A 25,839-nucleotide genomic window follows, 5' to 3' on the forward strand; every position below is an offset into this window, starting at 1 on the left:
TGTCATCTGGTTACTTCCTGAAATTTGCATATGATTCTTGAAGATGTGTGTAGTGATTTTACAGGTGATATATTTATTTTAGAGTTCGATATTCGCGTGACTCCGAATTATCCTTAATTAATGGACATGAGTGAATTTTAAAAGGAAAAACGGTGGATGCAGTTGTGGACAGCTATAAAAAACTACACCCATTTAATAGCAAATATTTATTATCAAAAACATATATTAATTACATAGTAATATAGGAAATATATTTACAAAAGATATCATTCACCACTTGCAGTCACAAGAGGAAGTAAAATGCGTGTTCTCAAAAGTATTTCAACGATTCATCCCAATTCTAATTTCTTTTAAATGAAAGTGCAAAAGGGTTTACAGTTTCCCACCAAAACTTAACAGAATATGTCGCCCTTAAAATAAACTAGGAATGCCGCAGAAATTTGTTAACACTCAGTTCAGTAATATAAATTTTTCTATTTTCTAATTGTCTGAGTTATTTTTTTCTTAATGAAATTTCTTTCGCTTTTGATAATAATTACTAAATGCATAAGAGCAGTTTTTTTTTCTGAAATTTACAGTACTAAAGACACTTGTAATTTTTTCTGGATATAAAACAGCTTTAGTTAGTTTTACAAAGCATATTTAGCTTACCAATGAATATTTGAAGCAGCATAACAAATTTCTACGGCCAAACTTTCAGAATTTCCCAATCTTTCGAATACCATAAATGAAAGGAAACCATTTTACAAAGCGCTGTACAAATCAGAAGATAAATAACAAAAGAAAATATACAAATAATATTTTGATACACTTTGTACAACGGGCCTGTTTTAATATTTAAATATTAAAAATACTATTACTAACTATTAAATGTAACTCATGATAAAATTTAGTTATACAAATGTTTAAACCACTTAAATTATATGTAACCGTACCAACATATGGGACATATGACCAACATATGAGACATATGTTGCTTATATATTTGGTATTCCGTTTTGCCTGCTTTTATTATTACTTTTTGTTATTTAAAATAGTTACAGTCAAAAGACAAATCACAAGCCGAATAATTAAAATAATTAACTGTCTTTTTCTAATAGTAATAAAGAAAATTTTAGAAACTTAAAAAAATTTTAATATTTTAATTGTTTTGAGGTTTTTCTGCTAAAGGTACTATATGAGGCAATAATTCATGGTTACAATAATAGTTAATAAATATAATAAAATTTAATTTTAACAAATTATTTGATAGGAATTAATATTTATTTAAATATCATATTATTTAAGACTATCAGGAATGGCTGAAAAACATTTCCTATGATCGATAAAAATTAAAACTACTCATTTTTAATTTTTTTAATTCTTTCCTAATTGATCATGTGCATTCCTTCTCTAAACTATAATAAATATGTTCTTTTCTGTACTCTTATATAATATTTGAACCGAAGAATTATAATCACACAGATACTAGCAATCAACAAAGTCCTCAAACCGATATCGACGAACAAAATATAACTTGGAAATTAATACAATAAATCTTACTTTAAGAGTTTTTGGAAAATTTCTCCAAAATATGTAAATATTTGGACTGAAATGTAGGAGAGGTGTTTTCTCAACTTTTGACTCTTCCAGACGGTATGGTGGTGAGAGCAACGACAAGTCGTTAGGCTTAGGTTCGGATTACAATCGTGATTATGTGTGATTAAAGTGTCTTTGTGAAGTGGGGTATTTTGTTCGATTCGCATATCCTTTCAAGATTCTGACAGTAGAGAAGAAGACTGTAAGACCTCTGCATTACATTTCCGGTGATTCTGAGTTAAGTGAAAACTAATACACATCTTGACAGTTATTATCGCACATTTACCCTTAACTAAATATTCCACTCTAATCCAACACATTATTTTGTAAATAATAATAATTGAAAGCCTAAAAAATCAAAGAGCAGTTCAAAGAACAAATAGTTAAGTTCGTTCTTAACTCTGTTTTAAAAATTAATTTTAAACTTTCCGAAGGTTTTTGAAGGTTTCCTGTGAGGTAGCGTATCATAACCAATATTTTCTTCTTTTACGTATAGTCATACCTTTTTAAGTGTAGTCATAATATAAATTTAACTAACTATACAACTTCAAAAGGTTAGAAATTACACTGAAAATTTACACTTTTTCCTTCTGTTCCCAGACTTCAAATTCATTTCAATAAATTGACACTTATTTACAAATGACATATACTGCATTATGATTAGAAAAAGGAATTTTACAATTGTATCTGCAAAATCATTATTGTCAATACCATTTTTGGCTGTATATTAAAAGAATAATTAGCTCCTTATTAATTAATAGTAAATTATTTATAATAAAACAGTTATTTAGAATAAATTTCATTTAGGATTTATACGGTTCAAATCCATAAAAACATTTTTTCCTTAGTACAGTTTCGCAATGCTTCGTTTAATGTTAGGTAAAAAGAAAGCAAAGTTACTTTACGTCTAATTTCAGTTCTGAGATCTGTAATATCCAAGAGCCAAACGAATTTGGTTTTCCTGAAAACATATTTAAAAATTAGGTCGATTTATTTCCCTCAATAATTCACTCTACTTATTATTCCTTGAAGATATAAATAAGCAGCGAACCTTGACTGAGTTTGTAGAATTTGTCCCTGTTTGCACTTCGGCTAAATGCTGCCACTTTCGAAGTGAAAACTTTAATATAAAAGCAATTCTCTTTCCTCCAAGTACACCTAGGTGACCGTATTAGCGACTTCGAAATCCTAAAAACCATGAAATAAGAATATTTTTATATTATTCCAAGTTGTGTGTTTCAATTATTCTGATTATGATTGTGAGGTAAAATTAACTCTCTGTACTTGATTCTCAGTTGTTACAATTCCAACCCAATATGTATTATTTCAATGACTCTTTTAAAAACAATATAGTGGATTAAAAACTGCATTCTATATTGTTGTTTTATACCCTGTTGTTTTATACGCTGTTACTGTGTGCCATTGTTTTATACCTGCTGTTCTGTGTATCGTTGTTTTACAGGCTGTTGTTTTATACTCTGTCCTGTGTATCGTTGTTTTATAGGCTGTTGTTCTATACTCTGTCCTGTGTATCGTTGTTTTATAGGCTGTTGTTTTATACTCTGTCCTGTGTATCGTTGTTTTATACGCTGTATTTTATTTTGATAAAATTTTAATATAAAATCTTAAGTGTTCTCTTATGTAGGACTTTTAATATTAAATTATTAGTGGATTCAAGAATCATTCTTCATTATGTTTGCTACTAAAGCCACAACTTAGCATTATTATATCGAAATAAATTTCGAAAATTTTAAACGCAAGTGGTTATAGATACATAATACATTAAACACATTTGGCTTTTCCATTATCTGCGACCCAAAACAAGCATTACTGGGAACTGGTGAACGGTCTTCTTGAATTAGGCCGCAGAAACAGCTTCCAAATTACAAGCGTACACTGTACACAAAAGTTCTCAAGAAATCCCTTCTAACAAAGAAAGGATAAAGGTTGCTTTTGGCAGCTCAACTCTCGTTCGTTTGAAAGTCCTGCAATTTTCAAACACGAGGGATATTAGTGAAGGTATTATACATTAGTTGATGTCTCGTTGATTCAAATCACCATTCGTGCTTCTTTTCGTGGTACCTGGAAGTAGAAAAATGCAAAGTTTTAATTAAAACGCTCAAGCAATTAACTAAAACAAACATTTGCAAAGCATATGATAATTAATCCAATAAATTAAGTTCCGAAAGTCATAAATATCTTAATTAAGTGAATCAATTTTTTTTTTTCAGAAATTATTTATTTTCACTTAAACCTAAAATTTCCTTAAAGAAGACTCTACCTGCAAATTATTTCTGTTCCATACTCGATCTACATTTATATTTAATTGCTTACACAACTGCGATATAAATTTAAACCTTTGTAAATTTATCTGACAGTTAAGTAGAAAACAGTTGTATTCTCTACTAAATAAACAGAAATACCTAAATTCCTTTGTACTGCAATAATACCACTGGAACAGCATAATATATTTAAAAGAAAATTCGTCAAACTAGCCAAATGTATGACATTTTATAAATATATAGACTATATCAAATATATTAAAAACACCGAAAAACGAGCCGACATTTCTGTCTTTAATCTGGACAGCAGTATTTTAATATGTAATGCTATTATAGCCACCCATCTGTATATTAAACTATGAATTACTGGTTCACAAAAAAACATAAATCCGTTTAGATTGAAACTCCTTGTATTTATCTAAAGCATTTACAAAGTACCAATTAATTTTAAAATTTTATTTTTTTACAATTAAAAATAAAGGTATATATTAATTAATTTGCTATAATATTAATCTAAATTAATCTTTGATGTGAAAATCATTAGAAGTATTTCAGTATGCAAGAGAAATCAGCAGCATAGCACCAGAGAAATATGTTTTGAAAAACATTACTGAAGACCTTAAAAATGAATTAAATTTAAATGCATATACATTCCTAAGTTTGAAGACTAATGACTCAAGATCTAGAGTGCATGCGATTTTAACTCAAGAATCAAAGTGTGTTTCAAATGCAAAGACTTTATTAAAATCTCTTTAAGGTATCTGCAAATGAATAAAATTTAACTGTATTTTTATACATTTTCTATGCAAATTTTCAAATATTTGCCTTCATTCAAAAGTCAGGTTTAACTCTATAATTGTTATAATAAAGTAGAATAGGATATTTATTCTAAAAATGGTATCATCAGATTTTCTGAGAGAATTTGATTCGTAGTTACGTTATAATGAAAGAAACTAAATCATAAATATCAATTCCCGTTTCGTGGGAAATCGAGTCCCGTTATCAATGATAAACAAAATATTCTCCGACAAAGGAGAAAATGCTTAATTTTTCTTCTTACTAATTTCAGTATCATTTCCACTATAATACTTCTAAAAATAAGGTATTTTCTCCCTCCTTCCAACATGCCTTAGCGATGTAGCGGTAGCACACTCATGTTTGAGAGGTCCAAGTTCGAGTCCCGGCAACGGCATTCCTCATTTTTCAAGTCTCCTACTTTCCCCAAAACAAACCTAATGCCTCTGTAGTGGCGCCCTAACTAAAAGGTGGTGGCCAATAATTCGTGACCAAAAACATTTGGAGGTTGAGGCCCTTAATGCGTTTTAAAAAAGGGGGAGCATATAAGGTATTTTCTTCCTCATTCCAACATGCCTTCGTGGTGTAACGGTAGCACACTCGGCGTGTATACGAGAGGTCCTGTTAGAGTCCTGACAAGGGCATTGCTCATTTTTTACTTCCCCTGCATCAAAATAACGTAATGACTCCCCACAACTGCAAAAAATTATGTCTATCACATTAAAAATAAGTAATTAAATATTGCGATCTTTTTGAAAGCCTGGTAATTTTGTTCAAGAAAAAAACATATATGAGAAAAACGATAGAGTGGTCTTCTAAATCAGAGTTTCGGTGACTTAGAATAAAACATACACAAAAGCAGAATGAAATCAACCAAGTAAATTAAATTAGAACTTTTATATTCATACATTTCCAGTTCATATTTTAAACTAGATTGATCATTAATGATTTATTAAGACAGGAATGGGACAAATATGCTTAAAAATCATGGTCCTTAATCTAGGGAAATCGGAATTTAACAATATACGTATACGAAGGATATTTAGATTCTTTTCTAGAAGTACAGTGAGTAGTGTTATTTCACGAAAAGTATTTCACATAAAATCTAAAGGACGCTAAAATGAAACTTATGTAATGTAGTTTAATAGAAAACAGAATAATAATGTAAAATTTCTGTGGTATAGTAATATTCATAATAAAATATACATATTTCATCTTCAACTAAAATTTCGATTATACAACTTATGTTATGTAAAAAACGATTAATCATTTTCAAGAGGCCATTAAAAATGTTTTTTTTTTTTTTTTTTTTTTTTTTTTTTTTCATTTTAAATCACCGTTGCGAAAGATATGTATACGCAAAACGAAAGAAACAAAATTGTCAAGAAAGTGACGTTGTAATGACTAAGATAAGATAATTGTAATGACTAAGATCATTGTTGTAATGACAAAGATAAGCCACATTCGCTTTAATGATCAGTTATTTTTTACTATATCACGTTTTTCTAATTTAAGCCAAGTAGTATAACTCGAACGCCTCATCCGCGACCATGAGCGCAAACACGCATGCGCCATTCGGACCGAATTATTCTCAAAATAGGGTGGAAGGATGGGGAATTTCTTTCCCTCTAGCATAGCTATTTCCAGAGAAGAGAAGACCTTTAACGTCGCAGCAAGTAATACCGCCCCTTTTGGACGAGTCTATGTGTTTTGGGAGAATGCCAACCAGGGTTGCGCTTCATACGGTCGAACTATAGTACGACAAATTCGAGTACAAGTCCAAAGAAGTCCCTTGGTTCGCATTATCTTAGTGTCGCCATGTTTGGCTTATTTGATTACGGTAAAGCATACGAGGGCTACCTGTTTATGGGGAGGGTGGCCTTCATTGAAGACGTTTTAAGGGAAACTGGCTCGTATACGCTCTTCATATCTTATGATCATCAACTAGAATAAGTGAATTTATTCTCAAACAGCCAAATCTTAACAATTACACTGAAATCATTAATATCTGCTAGCGTATTATTCGAGAGTCATCCCACTAAAAGCTTTCAAGTGGTTAATACGGGAATAATTTTGATATTTTTTTTAAACCACATAAGGTTTCTTGCAACGTATCTCAGTAGAATCGAATACTATTTAATCTCTCGGACTTGGTTTTCCTTTAATTAGTTACCGCAAAGAAACTTCCGACTGTTTAACTGAAGGGTGGAATGCCTTCTTGAAGAATTCCTAAGGAAAGCTGCCATGCATTCACGTTGCGCATGACGAAATTCACGAAAATGGCCATGAAGATAAGCTGTTTACCGGGATTCGAACCCGAATCGTGCTACCAGTAGTAGCGGTCTTATCCAGCCTATCAATGGAGGTTTTCTAAATGTCTGGAATGCTATTAAAAATTTAGCACTAATTTATCAGCGTAAAATAATATTCTCGATATCAATATATAAAGAAATTTCTGATGAAGAGACAACATCATTAGGCTTTAAATTATAAGTAAAGAAACACACTCGTATAGGTGGATGGTGACGAAGACTATATAATCAAGATCATAAGATTAAAGACTACCAGATTAAGATGTTCTGATTGCAGAGATTCACCGCTGCGAAAACGTTTATCAGACCAACCGTTTCATGTTGAGAGAGACCAGAAAAATAGCTCGAAGTGGAAAGCGAGGAATCAGGTGAAATAGCAAAGATAGGACAATGGAGACAATTAAATAAAGTAATATGAATATTTAAAATGGGTTAGGGATTGTATAATAGTATAGCCCTGCCCTGTGCTTCATCCATTGTGCTGTAGCCTTGCGCTATGCAGTATTAATTCAGCTTTCATTCATTGTGGGAAGAGGTACCAAAACCAAAATTGTACGAAACAGATTTTTCTCAATAGAAAAACTGTAAATCTATGTAAAATGTTTATTAGTCCATAGGGGGTCTGTCTCTGAGGGACTGTTGTTTTCCTTTTGCGATTTTGCGTCGAATCACTCGGAATGTCCGTTTCACTTTTCAAACTGCTGCCACCAAATATTATCGTCGTGTATTATATTTGAAGAAATTAAATAATGAAGAATTTGCATAAATGTATGTATGTTTCTCGTCTTGCGATAAAACAACGGTACAGAGAGCCATCGAATTTCGAATGACGTAATCCTACTGCGAATATGAGCATTTGAAATTTGGAATTTGTTTTATTATCGATTTTGTCAAAATTTAACGAATTTCTGATTAACAAACTCAAGGATTTCGAAGAGAGCAATGGTAATGTTCTACAAAAAAAAAAAAAAAAAAAAAAATTTATCTCCAGCGCCTGAGAGTGTGTATCGGAAATTCTAAAGATATGCTCATTTTAAAATTATTTTGCGATTTTGCTCTTGAACTGAATTTTATGATTTAAGTGCGAAGAACGTAATATTTGATAAATAAAGGTCACACATACATTGAAGAAATGCGCCTTTGGCCGTAATTTAAAATCGAAAGCCTTTCAGATTTTCTTTTCCTTCTTTCTTTCCCCCTCCCCCCCTTTTTTTGTGTGGTTTTTTTTTTTTTTTTTTTTTTTTTTTTTTTTTTTTGTTGTTGTTGTTGTTGTTGTTATTTACTTTAGCTTTATTTTGTATTTGTATTTCGCTCATTAAAAAATCTTTGAAGAATTCAGTTTCATAGTACCCGCATATTAATTACAATAATGGAGGACCATCTTTTTTTGCTTTTCTTTACATACCCGAGTATTTATTACCTCCCACAATTGAGAGTTGACTGTGAAATAGGTAAGTCAAATATGAAAGAGTCCTTAGAAACATTAAAAAACGAAGATTTGCCTGCAGGTTGAAAATACTGATAAAATATACCTGGAATTTCATAAATTGAGATCCAGATATTATATTTTTGGAGATAAGTAACGTATCAGCTAGTAAACTGCGTGGGAAATAATTCGGTAATTAAACTGATTTGGAGTACTTTGAGTATCATCTAGTATTTCGTGCGTAAGCTGTCATACCAGAGAAGGTGGGTGCAATCGACGATGGAACGACGGGAACTCTCTGGTCATCGTCTCCAACGCAGCAATCAGAGCTGAAAATGAGGTCTCGTGCGCACTGAGATGGATCGTGGAGGCTACTCTGCTGACCGAACGTTTTCTTTCTAGGCTATAGTTTCCCACACCTTATTATGATCTCATTCAAAGAGATAAGATAATAATCAATTACATCAAATTTTACATTTTATAAAAACATGCTCCCGATAGCTAGGATAATAAAATTGTAAGCACAAGCAATATTTTGCGCGCGACTTGAGATCTTCTGTGTAATTATTTCGTGAAAATTATACATCATTGTGAAATTCTGCTTCAATAGAAGGGTAGAATTATAACACAGAATGTGTACGTGATATGAGCTAATGCAATGCAATACGAAACATATAACGTATTAAAATTCAATAACTCCTCGTTCAAAGCAGTATTCGTGAAGAATTCTGAGTGTTTTACTTTTAAAAATTATACTCAGAAAATTTTAAATAAACATACGTTTTCAATCTGAATTTTACACAGTAATAAAAATATTTTTAAAATTGATAAATTTATTGCTGTAACTTTGTTTCTTTCAAAGTATGTTAGAAACCTCAACATTATCATTATACCACGTGATCAACAAGTTTAAATATTTACGTTTTAGTAAATGGCCGCTCAGACGGATAGTGGTTAGAAGAGCAGACTGCGATACCGAAAAGCCCGGATTCGAATCGTGGAGGAGGCATGGATGTAAACTGTCTGTCCCCTCATATGGGGACTTTACCCCGGGGGCAACCCCTGGCGACCAGTACCTAGACAGATTCGATTACTGGGGTAAATAATCAGTCTTCACAGTGACTTGAATCATCATTTACACGGTGGTAAACTACTGTGGTGGTAAGTTGGTAAATTACTGTAATTTATACGGTGGTGGTAAGGGTCAGGCTCGGCAGGGACCTTATGGTACTGTCTTGTTTGCCCCTTGGTAGTGATGACGCTACATGGTCAAGATATAGCCAAACCTGCCCTGGTCAACACTGGAGGACAGATTCTCTTGACTTGTACTCTCTTTGTTGACGATTGTGTCACTGACTGAGCGTTATTTTTACCCAGACGTTGTGCATTTCTGTCCGTCTGGGTTTATCGGGGAGAGAGGTATGCTTCCTTGGATCGAATCTAGAGGTTGGGGCATTTTAACCGTGTAAGTTAAATTAAAGTTTAAAAGGTTAGGTTAAAAGTAAAGTAAGTTAAATTAAAGTAAGTTAAAAGGGGCATTTTAACCGTGTAACTTCTATTGTTAGCCAGATCTGGCACCTACTTCTTCCTAGTATACTCCACCCTCATAAGATGGCTGCCGCCTATCAGATGCTTCCATAATAAAATGACCACCACTTGTGGCCTTTGTAGCGACAAAAGCCTAAAAATGGTTAATGCCCATCATATATTTAAAAAAAAAAAGGTTTCACTAAAGTCCAGTATTGATCAACATTTTTTATTGATCTAAAATACAAAACGTTTGCTCTATGGCATGAAAACTTTACTTTAGAAACTTTCGCTATTTAAAATGCTCAATTCTTGCCCTTAAAAGAAGGATAAGAGATGCGTTTATTTCCTGTTCTAATGCTTCGATTTACAAAATTTTAATGTTTTTAAGAATGCAAATTTTGTTTCTGTAAATTTGAACCGAATGAAAAAGAGATGAATGAGACATTTTCTCAAATATAAATGTAAAAGGGCAAAGAACTAAAATGCAGTGAATTTAATATTACTCAGAAAGAGATTAAAATTTTAGGAAACTTCGAAATTTAATTTAGATGTTAAGAAATTCTTGCTGTGCATCTGATATAAATTCAGATATATACCTTAATTTCTGAGAATTCGAAATAACTTATAAATGCTGGTATTTTCAGAAAAATTCGTAGACATCGCAATCAACTCTATTGAACGTTATAGAAAGATTACAGAATCTAATCTTATTTTTATCCTTTTTGTAAAAAACTTGTTCTACGATTTCTAGATACTCAATCTACATTTTTATCATCCTAAGTGCAGAATTAATTATTACAGTCTAAAATTGTAATCAACTTTCCTGATTAATTAATTGTCTTAAATGCTTGCAGTGAGAAATGCTTGTTAAAGACGCTAAACCATTTACCTCAGTCGAAAATGGCAAAATCCTTAGAAATTATCGAAAATCCATTTAAGTGTAAGAAATAAATGTAAATTAATATAAACATATATATTAATGGTGAAAATTCAGCTTCGTTTTCACTTTGTCGGCTAACTATGAAGAGTCAATAGGATTTTTTGATGCAGAAGATGTAAAATATGAGCAATGCTCTCGTTGGGACTCGAACCTGGATTTCTCGAATACGCGCCGAGTGTGCTACCGTTACACCACGAAGGCATGCAGGAAGGAGGAAGAAAATATCTTATAATTATATTTCACCATTAGCCTAAATCATTTTTCGTTTTAAAATCCTAACTGAAGAGAGAACTAAATTTAATCTTCTGCTCTTGGAGTACCATAATTAGTATTTCTAATGTAATTCGCAGAATTTAAGCTTCAAAAATGGCCTAGCTGAAAGTAGAAAAATAACTCTCTAAAATTTTACTTCTAGAAAGCAGAAACGTTTTCTGGCAACATGATGCAAAAACTGCTGTTTAGTGTGATTTTTTAATACGGCATCCTATTTAAAATAGAATAAACATCGAAATTATCAGTTCTTAATCCTAATGTTTCTTTCAGGATAAAAGGTGCTTCTTATTAGCTAATCAGAGCATAATTTCTAATAGTTCTTTGGCCAAAGATGGGAAACACTTTTCTTATGGTTTCTGTTAGTAGCTTCTTTGTCAAGTCTCGTGCTAGCTATATTGGTGCTATCATATTATGAGTAGTATAAATACTAATTTAACGTTTTATGTTTTTATTCACGTACCATTGAAATTTAGAAAATTAAAAATAGTGCATTGATTTAAATAGTGCATTGATTTAAATAGTGCATTGATTTAAATAGTGCATTGATTTAACAATATATCTTGAAAAATTAGCACTCTTTTGCATTTTTGAACTGAAATAGACTTTTCTTCTTTCTATTGTTTAAGATAAGAGTGAAGTTAATAATTCAGGTTTTTATCTTAAATATAATTTGCAAAACTTCAGAGTATTAATTAAAGCATCATTAGTATAAAGTATTACTTCAAAATTTCATTAAAAAACATATAAATTTCTAGTTAATTTACGTGTCTTTGGCTACTAGAACTTTGCACAAGACTCTGCTCACTATTCTCTGGTCTTCTTTCAACTGTAAGAAGTCCACAGAAGGGTTTAAATACCCTTTTATTCACTCAAATAATAACAGTCATCCATTCTCGGGAAAGCCTCCACTTGGGCTTAAAATAGAAAAAAGGAAACTAAACTAATTCTAACTAACTAAGCCGAAGCTGTATAGAAATATGTAACCAAGTTGTCCCGTAATTAAACCTCATTTGCAATTACTAACAGGTACGTAAGGCTACTGCCGAGAGTAGTAAGATAGTAAATAGTAGTAATATAGTTAAAGTAATGACGTGGTCCAAAAGCAGAACACGCTCTACTGAGAACTTCTGAGCTCATATACTAAGTGACTGGACTTCCCATTAAGTACTAGTTCTACTTCATTCACATAAAACCGATACTGAAAACTCATTCTGGAATTCTACTTCACTGTAGGCGGAAAATAAGAGCTTAAAGGAAAGGGTTTCAAAATTTAAAATAACGGTACTTTTCCGTTTCCGTGGCGCAAATCTCGCCAAGCAGCCTTTGTTGGCGATAGCATACAGTATACACATAAAAAAATGTTAACAAATGTTAGTTCTAAGAATTTTTTATTTGAAGGCATAAACATTTTAATATGGTTTAAAATTGTGTAAAAAGCCAGTAAATAAAGACAATAAATTTTTAAAAAGACATTAATTTAAAATTTACTATGATTTCATGGCTCAACATCCTGTTTCGCCGGTTTATATCACGTGATTCCAAGAGATCTTATCTCACGTAAACTACGCTACAAAAAACTAATTCTCTCAGTAATTATCTACATTAATCTCAAGTTAAATCTTAATTTGGAATGCAAGTTTAAATGCAAGAATTATTTCAATTCGTACGAATAGCTTACTCAGAAATTATGTAAAACTGGAGTGATTTACTTCGCTAGTGCATTCTCATTAGAATTGATGAATTTAACCCTTGATTTTGCCTTTTCTATATTTTCGCCTTCGTTAGTTTTAGTTAGTAGTTTTTATATTCTTACGTTCAGATCACAAGTGGTTGGTCTCTGTATTCCGAAGTTCGGAAATGCATGTAAAAGATTCAAAATAAAGGGTTTCGTATACCCTTCCTGCTTGTGTTGTCTACTTCACACTTTCTTGAACATAGCTTGAGTAAGCTCCCTGTTCCTATTCAGGATCATTAATGTTTCCAACGCAAATCAAGAGAAACACAAATCCTGACACGCTTAATAACCTTTCTGCGTTAGAAAAATAGCTCGCAGAAAAGTATTTATGAGTAACTTATAATAATTATAATATTTTTTAAACCAATAATGCTGTTCACATATTCCACTCCATAATACTGTTACGAAATGTTCAGGCGCGGTAAGATGGCTTCCCCAAAAAGCAGGTTTAGGGTTGCCATAAAATGGCAAGTGAAGACACGGTTGCCGCATTTGGCGATATTTGGTGAAAAATTTGGCGACATGCCATTGACGGCTAGAGAACCTTCTGGAACGAATTCTTACCGGTTTAACTCAGAATGTTCTCGAACTCAAGCCAAAAACTATATAAACCCTGCTGGTACGCGAAGAGTGAGTGCGAGATATTTAAGTGTCTCGTCTAGTCTGTTAGTCCGTGCGGTGTAGATCGAGTTGACAGTCGATCAGCGAGTGCCGAGTGGATCGTCGAGTGCATCGAAAGAGTCTCTTAGTGTATCGCGGTTAGTGCATCGTCGAGAGAGAGTGTTGAGCTCCGAGAACGACTGAACCGAAGAGTCGGGAGCTGTTCTCTGCGTGTCGTCGAGTGCACCGCGAGTTGCAGCATGGAGAGTCTCGAGAGAACGTGGAGCTCCGAGAACGATCGAGCAGAATCGGGGGCTGTTCTCTGGTGGCTTTGCAGTGAAGCTGTTTCCACCTTTATAGCCTGATAGTGTGAAGGCTGTGCCGCTGATTGTTCCAGCTTGTTTACTGTAGATCTTCGACGACTGTAAAACGTGACTTTGGAGCTTTCCTGATTAATATTGGCTAAATAAAGTGTGTTTCGATACTTCATCAAGTGTCGTCGTTATTCATTCCAAATCTACGAACCCCGTACGAACGTGAAGGCAGAAAATAACGTAATAATACTTTAACAGCTCACTTTACAGGATCAAATATCTCATTTGTAAAACCATATTACATATCATGAATGCTTCCTCCCAAGATCAAAATGCATCACTTGATTTGTAATAAAATTCTTCAACGTTAAATTTCTTTAAGTTTTAAACAAATATCTATCAATAATATAATTCTAATTAATAATTCTTGAAATTTACATTTAAATTCTTATACTTATTGTACTAAAACTTAAGGATTCATTCTGAATGAGAGTAACTAGAGTTAAGAAAGCTAATGCTATTGCATTTTATTACAACAAAACCAGTTTCTTGTTTCAAGAACAAAATGTCAGAATTAAGTGGAAGAATAAATCAGAACATTTGTCTACTCATCAAAAACGATAATTAAATATGAAAAATCATATACAAAATTTTATATACTAGAAACTTAAAGAGTTTCCAATACATATATTTTGAATTTTACAGGTTCAAGTAAAAATACATTTACGTATAAGATACATATTTACGAGTTCGTTACTTGCTCATAAAAATGTTAAAATCTAATGCGTTATTGATGTTTGCTAGAACATGGGTAACTTACTTGACAGAATGCAAGCGTTTGTAATGACATTTTAATTCATAAAAACTCTCTGAAATAACTTGAGTAGAAATGTAATGTTTAATTAAAATTATCATCACTTATAATTACTTACATTTCCACAAAACATGTTTCGAATTATTATCGAGCAGTGTTTATAAGAAATAAAAATAACCGAAAAGCAAATTTACTCTAATTTTTGCAAACGAAGTAGTTTTTGCATGATAAATCCGAATAAAGATGAATTTTTTCACATTATTTTAACAGTTATTAAAAAAAGATTTTATTATTTAAGAAAAACAAATTTTTAAGATTGTCTCAAAAAGAAAGGAAAATGCTAGTCGTTTGCTATTTTTAAAAATAATATTAGCTATGAATCTGAAATAGGTTTTTTAATTCAACAATGTTATAGAAAGATATTATTTAAAAATATATTCTCTGACATACATTGTAAGATTTTAAAAAATATGTCATTCTTTTTTATTGTCTGTATCATTCGTTGTGTCTGTTTCTTGGAAAAGTAAAAAGAAAATGAAATTTCGAAAAAGATAATCTGCCGTGTGACGAAAAATTTTATTGTAGTGTAATTTTTATTTGTAAAAGGAAGGTAAGTTCACCTCCCCCTGGCGTGACCAATCTTAAAAAATAAAAGTACTTATTTAGATAAGAGAAGTCCATATCACGTGTCTATTTCTGACATACCTAATTTTGATTTCTTATTGTTAAGAATAAAAACAATGGCTTTAGACGTTTTATAGAATTTTATTATTATTATTCTCGTCAACATAATGAAAAGTATATATAGATACTAGAACGTATTTTGTAAACTTTTCCTTTTCTTAATCTTTTTTTTTTTCTTTTTTTTTTTCTTGTTATTTGTTTTAGTCAAATTTATAAATCATACTTTAAGAACGTTCTCAGTGCGCTGATGTTTCGCCACCTCGCATGAAAAATCATTGTATTAAAGAGATTTGTACATGTATAATTTCTTCCTTACGTAATAAAAAATGGCGAAAGAAGGACAATTCTAATATATAAATGATTAAACTAAAAGAAGTCTTTTTTTCTTATCAAGATCATTCAAAGAAAATGTGGTTGTTAAGCTCGGTAGTAAGTTGGTTCTTTGGACAATCAAAACTATTTGTTGCTTAAATTTATTAAGCTGAATAAAAAAATAAATAATGATTGAAAATCATGTTAAAAATGAGACAAAAGTCGACTTGATAATTGTTACATAATTTGTAAAAATCAATCATCTAAACTCTAAGGAAATATATTGTGGAGAATGAGTAAGGAATCTAAATTGTTTTTTTAAACGATATCTTTGTCTCAGCAAGCAAAATGATGAGATACGTTTATCAGAACTCAGGCGTTTTCCGATCTCCGCATGGCTTGCTCCACGAGTCGTTACTTAGTGTATCCTCTTTGCAACACTCCTCGCCCACCTTGCTCTACATGTTCTTCTAACTATAATGATGGCAACGCCCCCTTTCTGCGTCTTTACTTGCTGTTACAATTTACTGACCTTTAATGACTGGTGATAGAAAGAATTTTTTTTAATTCGAAATATAGTTATTGGAGTTATAACACTAGTAAAATATTTTATAATGTAAATGAGTTGTGAGGTGAAGAAATATAAATGTTTAGTGTTATAAATGTTTAAATTAATTCCGTCTCTAATTCACGGAAATTGAAATTTGAATACTTGCAATTCTTGTCAATAACGAAAAGACTTGGCTGTGCAAGATATCGAGGTAGATAATTTTTTAAGTTAACAAAATTGCATGCAGTTGTTTGAAGTTCGGAGATAATTTTTCTGAAGTATAAGTTATCATTATCAAAAGTATGTATACATAATTGGAAAATCAAAAATGTATTAGATAATTTGAGAAAGATGAATTATCTAACCGTAATATCCTTTTCATAAGAACAATGCTGGCTTGCTAAAATGCTTTTTCCCGAATTAAGTCTCCTCACAAATCATTCAACATGATTATGGTATAAATAAAAACACGGCTACGGATATTTGAATACCAACTGGATATGCAGATATAAAAAGGTTTCAGACAATTTTTCATTATTATTCCAGAATTGCATACAAATCTATCCAGTTTTGTAAAACAAACAACATTTCTATGAACCTGAATTTTCTTCATTTCAACATTGGTATTTCGGAGCAAACGAAAGTTCTAATTAAAAATATCCAACACACTTGACAGACTGTGCCTTGCTTTGCCTCTAAGTTAACTCTTTCTCACTTTTGCTTTTTCTAACAATCCCCTCTTCTAAAAGTAATCTTAAGAATCTGAAGTGCGTTTTATCCCATAAAACTAAAACATTCAGCTATGCGTATTACAGGTAGAACAAGATTTTGCAATATGCTAAGCACATTAAACGTATAAATTAATAATTTATTAAAATTTATTCTACCTTCAATTTAGGCATTATTATGAATCAAGATTTTATTTGTTTATAATATTAGTTTAATTACAAAATAAAATCAGTTTGACTAACTACTCAAAAACATTAGGCAAACGCTTTAAAATTACATCTGCAATCTTTTAAAATAAAATGAGGTCATCCATTGAATGTATCTGCAGATGCACTAATAGTTACTGCTTTATTTTCACTTAAATAAATTTCTTTTCACTATGTTTAAAAAAATAATTTTTTGTTGAGAAAACTGAATGTCATCCTACAGGGCACAGTTTTTGAATCTGCTTTAGAATTTTTCTTCTCGCTGCATATGACACCATAGAATAGCCTACGATTTGCGAAGAACATCAAAGAAAATGATAAATAAAGCTTCAATTGCTTGGGCAGCCTCCTGAAACGCAATTCTTCTTTCAAACATGCATTTTATAAAGAAAGTAAATACCACATAAGACATGTGTTTCAGAAAAAGCAAAGAAAATCGAATTTGTGTTGCACTTTCGCAAGAATAGAACTTAACAAAATTCCAAACCGTCAGTTTTCCCAAATCCACTATTATATCAAAATTACTGAATGAAGCTTCTTACCTTTTCCATTGTATTTTACGAAAGCAGAGATCATTAGCATTATTTCTGAAGGCTATTTATTTGATACTCATAGCAAAAGACTGTACATCAAGGAATTTAATTTAATTTAAACGTCTTTTTGCCCAAATTCAGAGTTCTTCTTCCTTTATTATACTTATATTTTAGGCCTAACAACACCATTAGGCAAGTTTACAGGTTATTGTCTAGAAATTAGTCATAATTTTCGTTATAGGGAGCAAATTTAGAAATAAATCCTAGTGCTACATACGACAGAAATGAAATTCATCTTCGAAAAGAACTTGTGGTGGAAATCAAACCTATGACGTAGCAAGTGCCTTCCCCCTGCGACCATTGATTCCTTAATTGTGAATACTTCAGCTATAGGGTAGCATTCCACACCACCCCCTCTCACGTAAATCCAGCGGACCAGAATCGTACGGAAAATTTTCATTCTTCCTTTTCATCAAAGCCCACAACTTCGATGAAGAAACGGCAGCTATAACGTATAGAACCATTAGGTTATTTTGAAGCAGAAGTACATGAAAAATATGCATTATCCTCGCCGGGACTGAACCTCTCGAATATGCGCTGAGTATGCTACCCATTACGAAGGCATACTAGAAGGCTGGTAAAATACCTTATATACTTAAAGGGTGGAAAAATACCTTATACACTTAAATACTTATAAATTTAAAGGATGACTGGGGATTAGAGAACCCAACCGCCAAATCCTGACGGTGAAGAATCATCATTAACCACCTTTTAATTCGGGCGCCAATGTAGGGTCATTAGGTTATTTTGGAAGCAGGAAGCATGAAAAATGAGCAATGCCCTCGCCGGTACTCGATCCTGGACCTCTCTAATACACACCTAGCGTGCTAACAGTTACATCGCGTAGGCATGTAGAACGGAGGGAGAAAATACCTTATAAACTGTTCAGATTCAATTTTTTGTCAGACTTAATTCTTTCAGTAATGGGTTATATAACGCTTTGATAGTACTTTGACTATCGAATCAGCCGTATTAGGGTGACGGCAAAAATTCCGATCAGACCGCGTCATCCGTATTCGAGTGACAGTTCTTTGAGTACTTACGAGGTAAAGTAGGTTTTTCAAAAAATGATTGTTGACTGTTGAAAGAAAGAATTCTTCCTAAACAACTTCCCTTTCTTCCTTTTTTAGGAAGTATGATACAGTAGTATCTAGTTGAGAAAGTATGACACAGTAGTATCTACACTGTATTTATTATCACTGCATTTATCAGTATTCGAATAAGAATCTGAAAGCGTAATTTTGTTCATAATTATCTTTCTAAGAAACCTCGACTTCGAGAATTTTTGTAAGCCATGCAACAGGTTTCTTCTTCACTGCTATATGATTCACTCGAAAATTACTCTTTCATTTTTCTTCTAGACATTTCAAAAATTTGGTGCACTATTTTTAAAATGAAAAACATTCAGCCATTTGTCACTATGGAAAAAATATTGGAAAATAAGAAATAGTTTTCGAATCTCACATTCTTTTTTAGGTACTTTGTTCTTCAGGAAATGTTTTAAACTGAATGCATGTCACAAAATGTTTCGTGCTAGACGTTCTAAACTTCTACGATCGGAAACAATTCACGCATGGTATATCAGAACTCGTGGCTTAAAGGAGATTTTCAAATAAACTTGCATGGCAGTCAAAGTGTTAACCCTTAGCGCTCCGCACGTTTTTGTACCACTACCTACCAGCAACTCCGGCACATTTTCGCAGCGGAACAAGTGTGAAGAAGGAGTTTTAAATGCAGCATCCAGAATATCTGCATAAATCACTTTCTTGTAAATATTTTACCAAAGAAAGGGATGTGACTATTCTCCTTAACTGACTAATAATCCTGCATATTCGCCAATGAGTATCGTATCCATATTGATAATAACTCCAAAAAAGCCCAAAACTCATCCTTTTCCACCGCACGCCACATTTTTAAATAGAATTACTAGATATTTCTATATTCTTTAGAACATTTTCTGCGTAATTGTTGGCTTCTTTAATAATTTCATTTACCAGTTCGTTTGTGAAAAATAATTTGAAACATTGTGTCGGTTGTACAATATTTTTAGGAATTGTTTTGTGGTCCAATGACCTTTGGCGATACACTAAAATGTATTTTATCCGGAATATCTAATTCTTCCGTGACATCGCGCCATTCATCGAAGTCTTCCGGCGACTCTCCGCTTTCACTTTCAATAACTACCATTCGTCGTCTCTATGGTAGTATAATTTCGGAACCACTACTTGAAGTGTCAGAATTATAATCAACATTGTCTTCCACAATATCTTCTAACAATGAAAAATCAAACACATCTTCACTATCACTCAACTCTATATTCTCATCACAAAAAAGCATTTTTCTCCATGTTGCTAACCATGAAATGGGTCAAATAATGTTTCAATCTTAACAGTAGCGAGACTGAGCACGTTTTAACTACAGATAACAATTGCCAACGCAGACGATTCCGTAACATCTTAAGCCTAATCATGCTAAAAACATTGGGCTCCGCAGCGGAACCTACGGAGTTACGGAACAAATGACGGACGGCTCTGCAGCGGAGCCAACGGAAAGGTTAATTAATAACCACCTATTCAACTGGTGCCAAGTTGGAATTCAAGTTTAAATACGCATCTTAGACGTACGAATGCCCGTAAAAGATTAAATATTGACCCTTTACAATTCATTTGGAGAAAAACATTTTGAGTTGTAAACATTGCTCAACTGTATCTAGATTTCAAACACCAAGCAAAATTGTAGCTGCAATTCACGATTATGAGCAAAGAATTAGATATCTTAGAATTTTATAAGCAAGTTCAAAATGTTTGCAAGTAAAGAATAAAAAAGACAATTCTTAATTAGTGCTTGAAAGCTTATGATTAAATCATGAACACGACTTTTCTGTAAATAAATGTAATATGATAATAAAGCGTTTTCAATTATTATAGTTTTGATTTTAACTTCCAGATTTCACTTCATAACAGCCATTCTGTATGCATTTACCGATTTTCCTATCACAGTCCACAAAATTTCATGAACTTTGTGTCCACGAATTCGGGATTTTTACTTCCTTGTACGAAGTAAAAAGGAAGTATTGTAATCGCGAAAAGTTTCAGGCTTCATATTTTAACGCAAATATCCATTTTCACCGCTATCGAATGCAATTTAATGATGTTTTTGCTTGGCATCTGTACGTAAGGACAGAATAAAGGACTCTTTTCTACCCAAAAAAGTCGTAAAACTAATTTTAAATGAATTCTGAAGAGAATTTTTCGTGGCGTCTGTGCATACGTATGTATCTCGCATAACTGAAAAACAAGTAGCCTGAGAACGTTGAAATTTTGTATATAGGATTGCTATAACATGTGACCTAGATGTGTACCTCGTATTTTGGTTGCAATCGGCCGCACCAAACGTGTATAAATGTATGTATATACTCTGTTACTCGGCTCAGTGATTTCAGTTTCTTTATTTTTATATGTTTGTAAATTGTGCATTTTTTTCTTTAAAAATGATTGAATTATGCTATGCTTATCTTCTGGTGAAGGTTTTTATGCCTTTAGTAAAGCTGTATGCAATATTTTTAGAATTATCAACAATTTAAAAGTTGTTTAAGTACCGCTAAGCCTAATAGTTTTTGCCACGTCAGCCATTGCTTGTTTACATTTGAAACAACAGTATAGTAGATTTGTTGCCAATCTAGAGAAATTAAGCTTTGCAATAACAAAGATAACGCCTTCTTTTATTATTGCAAATTAAATTATGCTTAATCCATTCTGGAATTTATTCAAGGAAATAAGTATTTAAGATTTACTTCATCATTTTCAATACAGATATTTTGAGTTTTTATATATTTTTGCCTTGTTGCGAAGTGAGAACTGAATTAATTGAATGAGAAATACGGAATCGTCTGTGAAAAACTTTCTTTTGTTGTTGTTCTTTCCTTAATTTCTTTTATACATCGGTTTAGATTTGTTATAGCATTTGAATAGAACATGTGGCAACGATTAGATAATTCTTAAGATAATATAAATTTTGTACATTCGGTGTTAAAATATGACTGAAATGTTGCGCTGTTAAGTGAACCTAGGTCCAGAGTGTCGCTATGGTAAACAAATACAGTGAATTTTAAAGAGTGCATTTATTCTATTGTGCTTTATGCTCTATCGACGATGTAGATTTAATTCAATCCAATAAGTTTAAATGAAATGCGAGAAAAAATACGTATAATTTAATATTCCGTACAAGGGTACAAGGAAGTCATGTGGTGTACACGTCAGATTTTTTTTTCTAATTATTCAATCTTAATACCCATGGAACTTTTGTACTTTAATATTTAAATGTTCCACAATAATACTGCAAATGCGCTTTTGTGAAAATGGTATTCTGAACTTAGTTCTTGTGTGCGGCATTCCTACTTGCCAATAGCTCAAATTCACACAGGTGAATTTAGAGCCAATCTTGCGATTAAATTGTATGTGTAACTTTCGATTATTAGCTTTTACATTTTAATTTCTAATTTGGGTTTCTCGCCATAATTGCTAATGGACTTCTAAGCACCTACCTCCTGTTCATCTTATTAGTATAAAATAAATGGGTCGTTCACATCCTTAAAGATCCTGTTTCTACTGTCTTAGATAAAGCAATAAGTCGATTAAAAGGTCAAGTCATATTTTACAATACTAAAAATGTTAAACCTGATAATTTAACAAAAGTATTATGCGTTAAATAATGAACATAAAATTTATTATAAATTAAAAAATTCATTTATTATTTAATTTTAAATAATGCACTTATTTAATTTAATTACAATGCTTAATAAGTATTATAAATTAAAAACTTCACTCTGCTTGTTTTCTTTTTATTAATGCCGTGTATTCAAAACAGTGTTTTCATTGTTGTAAAATTACACATACTGAACCTCTGAAGCATGCTGAACATTCTGAAGCATTTGGATTTTTGATTCTGTTTTTGAGCAAAAAATATTATAACCGGAACACCATAATTCTGTTAGGCTTAACAGCTAATAAAGAAAAGGCGTACTATCTGTACAAAAGGAAAGCAGTGTTGTAGATATACAGAATTATGCGTTATTATTCGTAATACTTTCCATGTGCTTTATTGACTCTGTAACTATTTGGAGCTACCTAATAAAACTGACAGCCTGCAGTAATAGTAACTCCAAATTATAACTTGGGAAAATTTTGAATAATTCTTCCATGAAAAGCAACAGTCGGAAAGATGTCTGAACTGATTCTTTTCAGGGTTACTAACCTCTTTCTATTTTCATTAGCAATAAACTGATAATTCTCAGAAAAGATTTTTTTGTTTTATTTTTTAGTCTGATGGTTATAAATAAAATTTATCTTAATATTTTCAATTATTTTAATGATTAAGTGGTGCTTTTAACTGATAATTTGAATTTCTTAATTAATTTAGTTATGTTCATTATTTTTATATAATACAAGAATACAAGCTCAAAATTAACAGGTTGAATATTCTAATGCAAATTATTATAATCTAATATATAAACGTTTTATGATATACATACAAAATATATGCTATTTTAATTAGCAGAAATATGAACTGCGATTGAAACTAACTCCAAGTTACTCATCAAATTCCTGCATCTTGTGACGCTTCATTAAAATTGAATTTTAATTGTTCTTTAATGCATGTAACTAAATGAGGTAAAACCTATATCAAGTATATAAAACATAAATAATGTGTTTTATAACATCTCATCAAAGACTCAGGATCAAAATGTGAAGAAATAAATGCGTTCGACTCTTCCTAGCCCTTTTTAAATTCCAGATTATCACTCAAGCGACATATATTGAATAATTTTCCGTATGTAACTATTCATCACACTTCTGGCCACGTGACTCCGTGTATAAAAGTGATCAGGGCACGTGAATACTTAAATATACCTACTAATAATAGGAGAAGTAGGGTTTCACATTTAGTGCAGATCAAACTGTTCTTTATCATAAACGGAAAGATAGATGGAAAACTAGAATGCATGCTTAGTAAAAGAAATAAGCTTAGAACCTTATAACACTACGCTATGAGAAATCTATAAGGAAGCCTAGACAAGTTTAATCAGAGCGAACAGTTGAAACCCCACAGCAGACAAGTGACTCTTCAAGAGGATAAATTTCAGAACACATCGACGAAAAACGAAATACCAAACTACGGTATGAGAGCAATAAAATATCTGCATTGTATTTTACAAATTTCATAAGAGTCACAATGAAGTTGCAATGGCCATTATCATTGGAAAATCATCATTTTCTATTTCTGAGAATGATATAATTTAAAATATCAGAGCGTTATTTGGTATCATCTGGCCACAGAAGCACATTTTTTAGTTTGTGTTCTTCCTATCTTTCCACATTTTATTTAATTTACCTGTTTTAATAATTTTAACTCTACTTACAAGAAGAGAACACAGCCGAAATTTATGTCTTGCGTTTTAATTTGGATAATTTCTACAGTTAATATTATCTACAGCATTCTTTTGTATGCTTTCGATACCATGCAAACAAACGATATTGCTTCTGCTTATCGCTTTGATGAATAAATGATCAAATAAGCTACTGAATTTCTTTCAACCTTTCTAAGGGTATTTATATAACTCTTATCTTCTCGGTATAAAGGACTTCCAACTGATATAGTAACGTACTTGCCGAGCTCAATGAGTCATGAAGTTGCTTCGTAATAAAATACAAACACCATTTAATATTTATGACATTTCTACAAGATAATTTGTACCAAAATGTGGAACTGATGCTCCTTTAGAAATATTATTTGCAATTTGATATCTTCTGTTAATACAGAGGAAAACAAATAAATATGAATAGAGAAGTTTTGTGCAACATATATACCTAAGATTTATGAAACTATACAAAATTATACACTGATATGACAGTTGATATTTTGTTTCATGTTATCAACATTACGAAATAAGGTGATTGATATAATTAACAACTCCTGTAGGAAATGCGAATCATATAATTATTTTAATTATTTTAGTTAGAAACTTTGCATTAAATTTTTTTAGGCGTGAATCAAAGAAAATTCTACATGCTTCGAAACGCTTGAAGCATATTCTTTACTTTACATGTATGAAGCATATTCTTTACGAGTGTGTATGATCGAGAAGATATTCTAACTACCCTTAGCAGTATAGAAAGAAAAAAAAGAAAAATATGTCTGTATTGATTACCTTAATGTCAAGTGTTGTAGTTCCTCATAGCAAAAAGAAAATTAGTGAAATAGTTAAGTTCTTGAAGAAAAACTAACGATCATACCGATATTATCCCTAAAATGGCTAAACGATAATTCAAGAAAGCCACATCAAGATGAAATCAGCTGTCATATTTGAAGAAATCTAAAGATTTAATTATAAATGTTTGGAATTTTTACGAATCTGCATGAAATCAAAGATTTTCAGGAAAAATGAATACAGAAATTATTAATACAATTGCGGTCAAATTACGTATAGGAAATAAACATAAAAGGGTACATAGCTAAATCAAAGCAAGGAAAGTCTTTAATACATAAAAAATTGAAATTAAAAAATTAATAAAAGTGCTACAAAAAAAGGTGTGTTTCTTAGCGCAGAAATGATGTGATCAAAAAGTGCCCTTTAAAAGTTTAAATTGCAAGTAAGATACGTCTATATTAATATATGTGTTTATTATTTAGGAATATTACTGCTAATATCTATTCGAATATTATATTAACAAACTAAATAAAAACAGTTAACCAGTTTTGCGAAATTTCAATAGTTTCTTTCTTTTTTACTGAAGAGATTTTTTATTCAACTTGTTTTTCTATAAAATAAAATCATACTTTAGGGAAAATATATAGATTAAGCGTAATTTTACTACAATAAAAAATGTATATACGTATTCAACCGTGAAATAAGTTTTCAGTATTGACCAGACTTGAACTATTTTCATCTCATGAAACCCTGTCAGCTCTACTCTTTATAAAACACAAATTTCGAATTTAAATATTTAGAATTAAGTATATGCAGTTAAGTTAATAGCTAGAAGACGAGAGCCTCTAAATTAATGTTTGTCTCATTAAATAGTAGATTTCAGAAAAACACATTCATAGAATTGAATATAGTTTCTATAGTAATATTTATTTATGATCCCCAAAATGTTTTATTAATGA

The 25,839-nt window shown here is 31.6% G+C and overlaps 1 protein-coding gene across 1 annotated transcript in view; it reads right to left on the reverse strand.

The window, feature by feature from the left end:
* Positions 1-191: 191 nt before the first annotated feature.
* LOC118187287 (uncharacterized) overlaps positions 192-25,839 on the reverse strand; it is a 69,911-nt gene continuing 44,263 nt past the window's right edge. The window contains exon 3 of the mRNA XM_035357479.2: positions 192-3,660. Within this exon, the coding sequence (XP_035213370.1) occupies positions 3,633-3,660 (28 nt within the window). The 3' untranslated portion in view covers positions 192-3,632. The remainder of the gene's footprint in view (positions 3,661-25,839) is intronic.

This window comes from Stegodyphus dumicola, chromosome 12 (assembly GCF_044657685.1).
Source record: "Stegodyphus dumicola isolate Sdum_Otavi_A_Nest chromosome 12, ASM4465768v1".
Lineage (NCBI taxonomy): Eukaryota > Metazoa > Arthropoda > Arachnida > Araneae > Eresidae > Stegodyphus > Stegodyphus dumicola.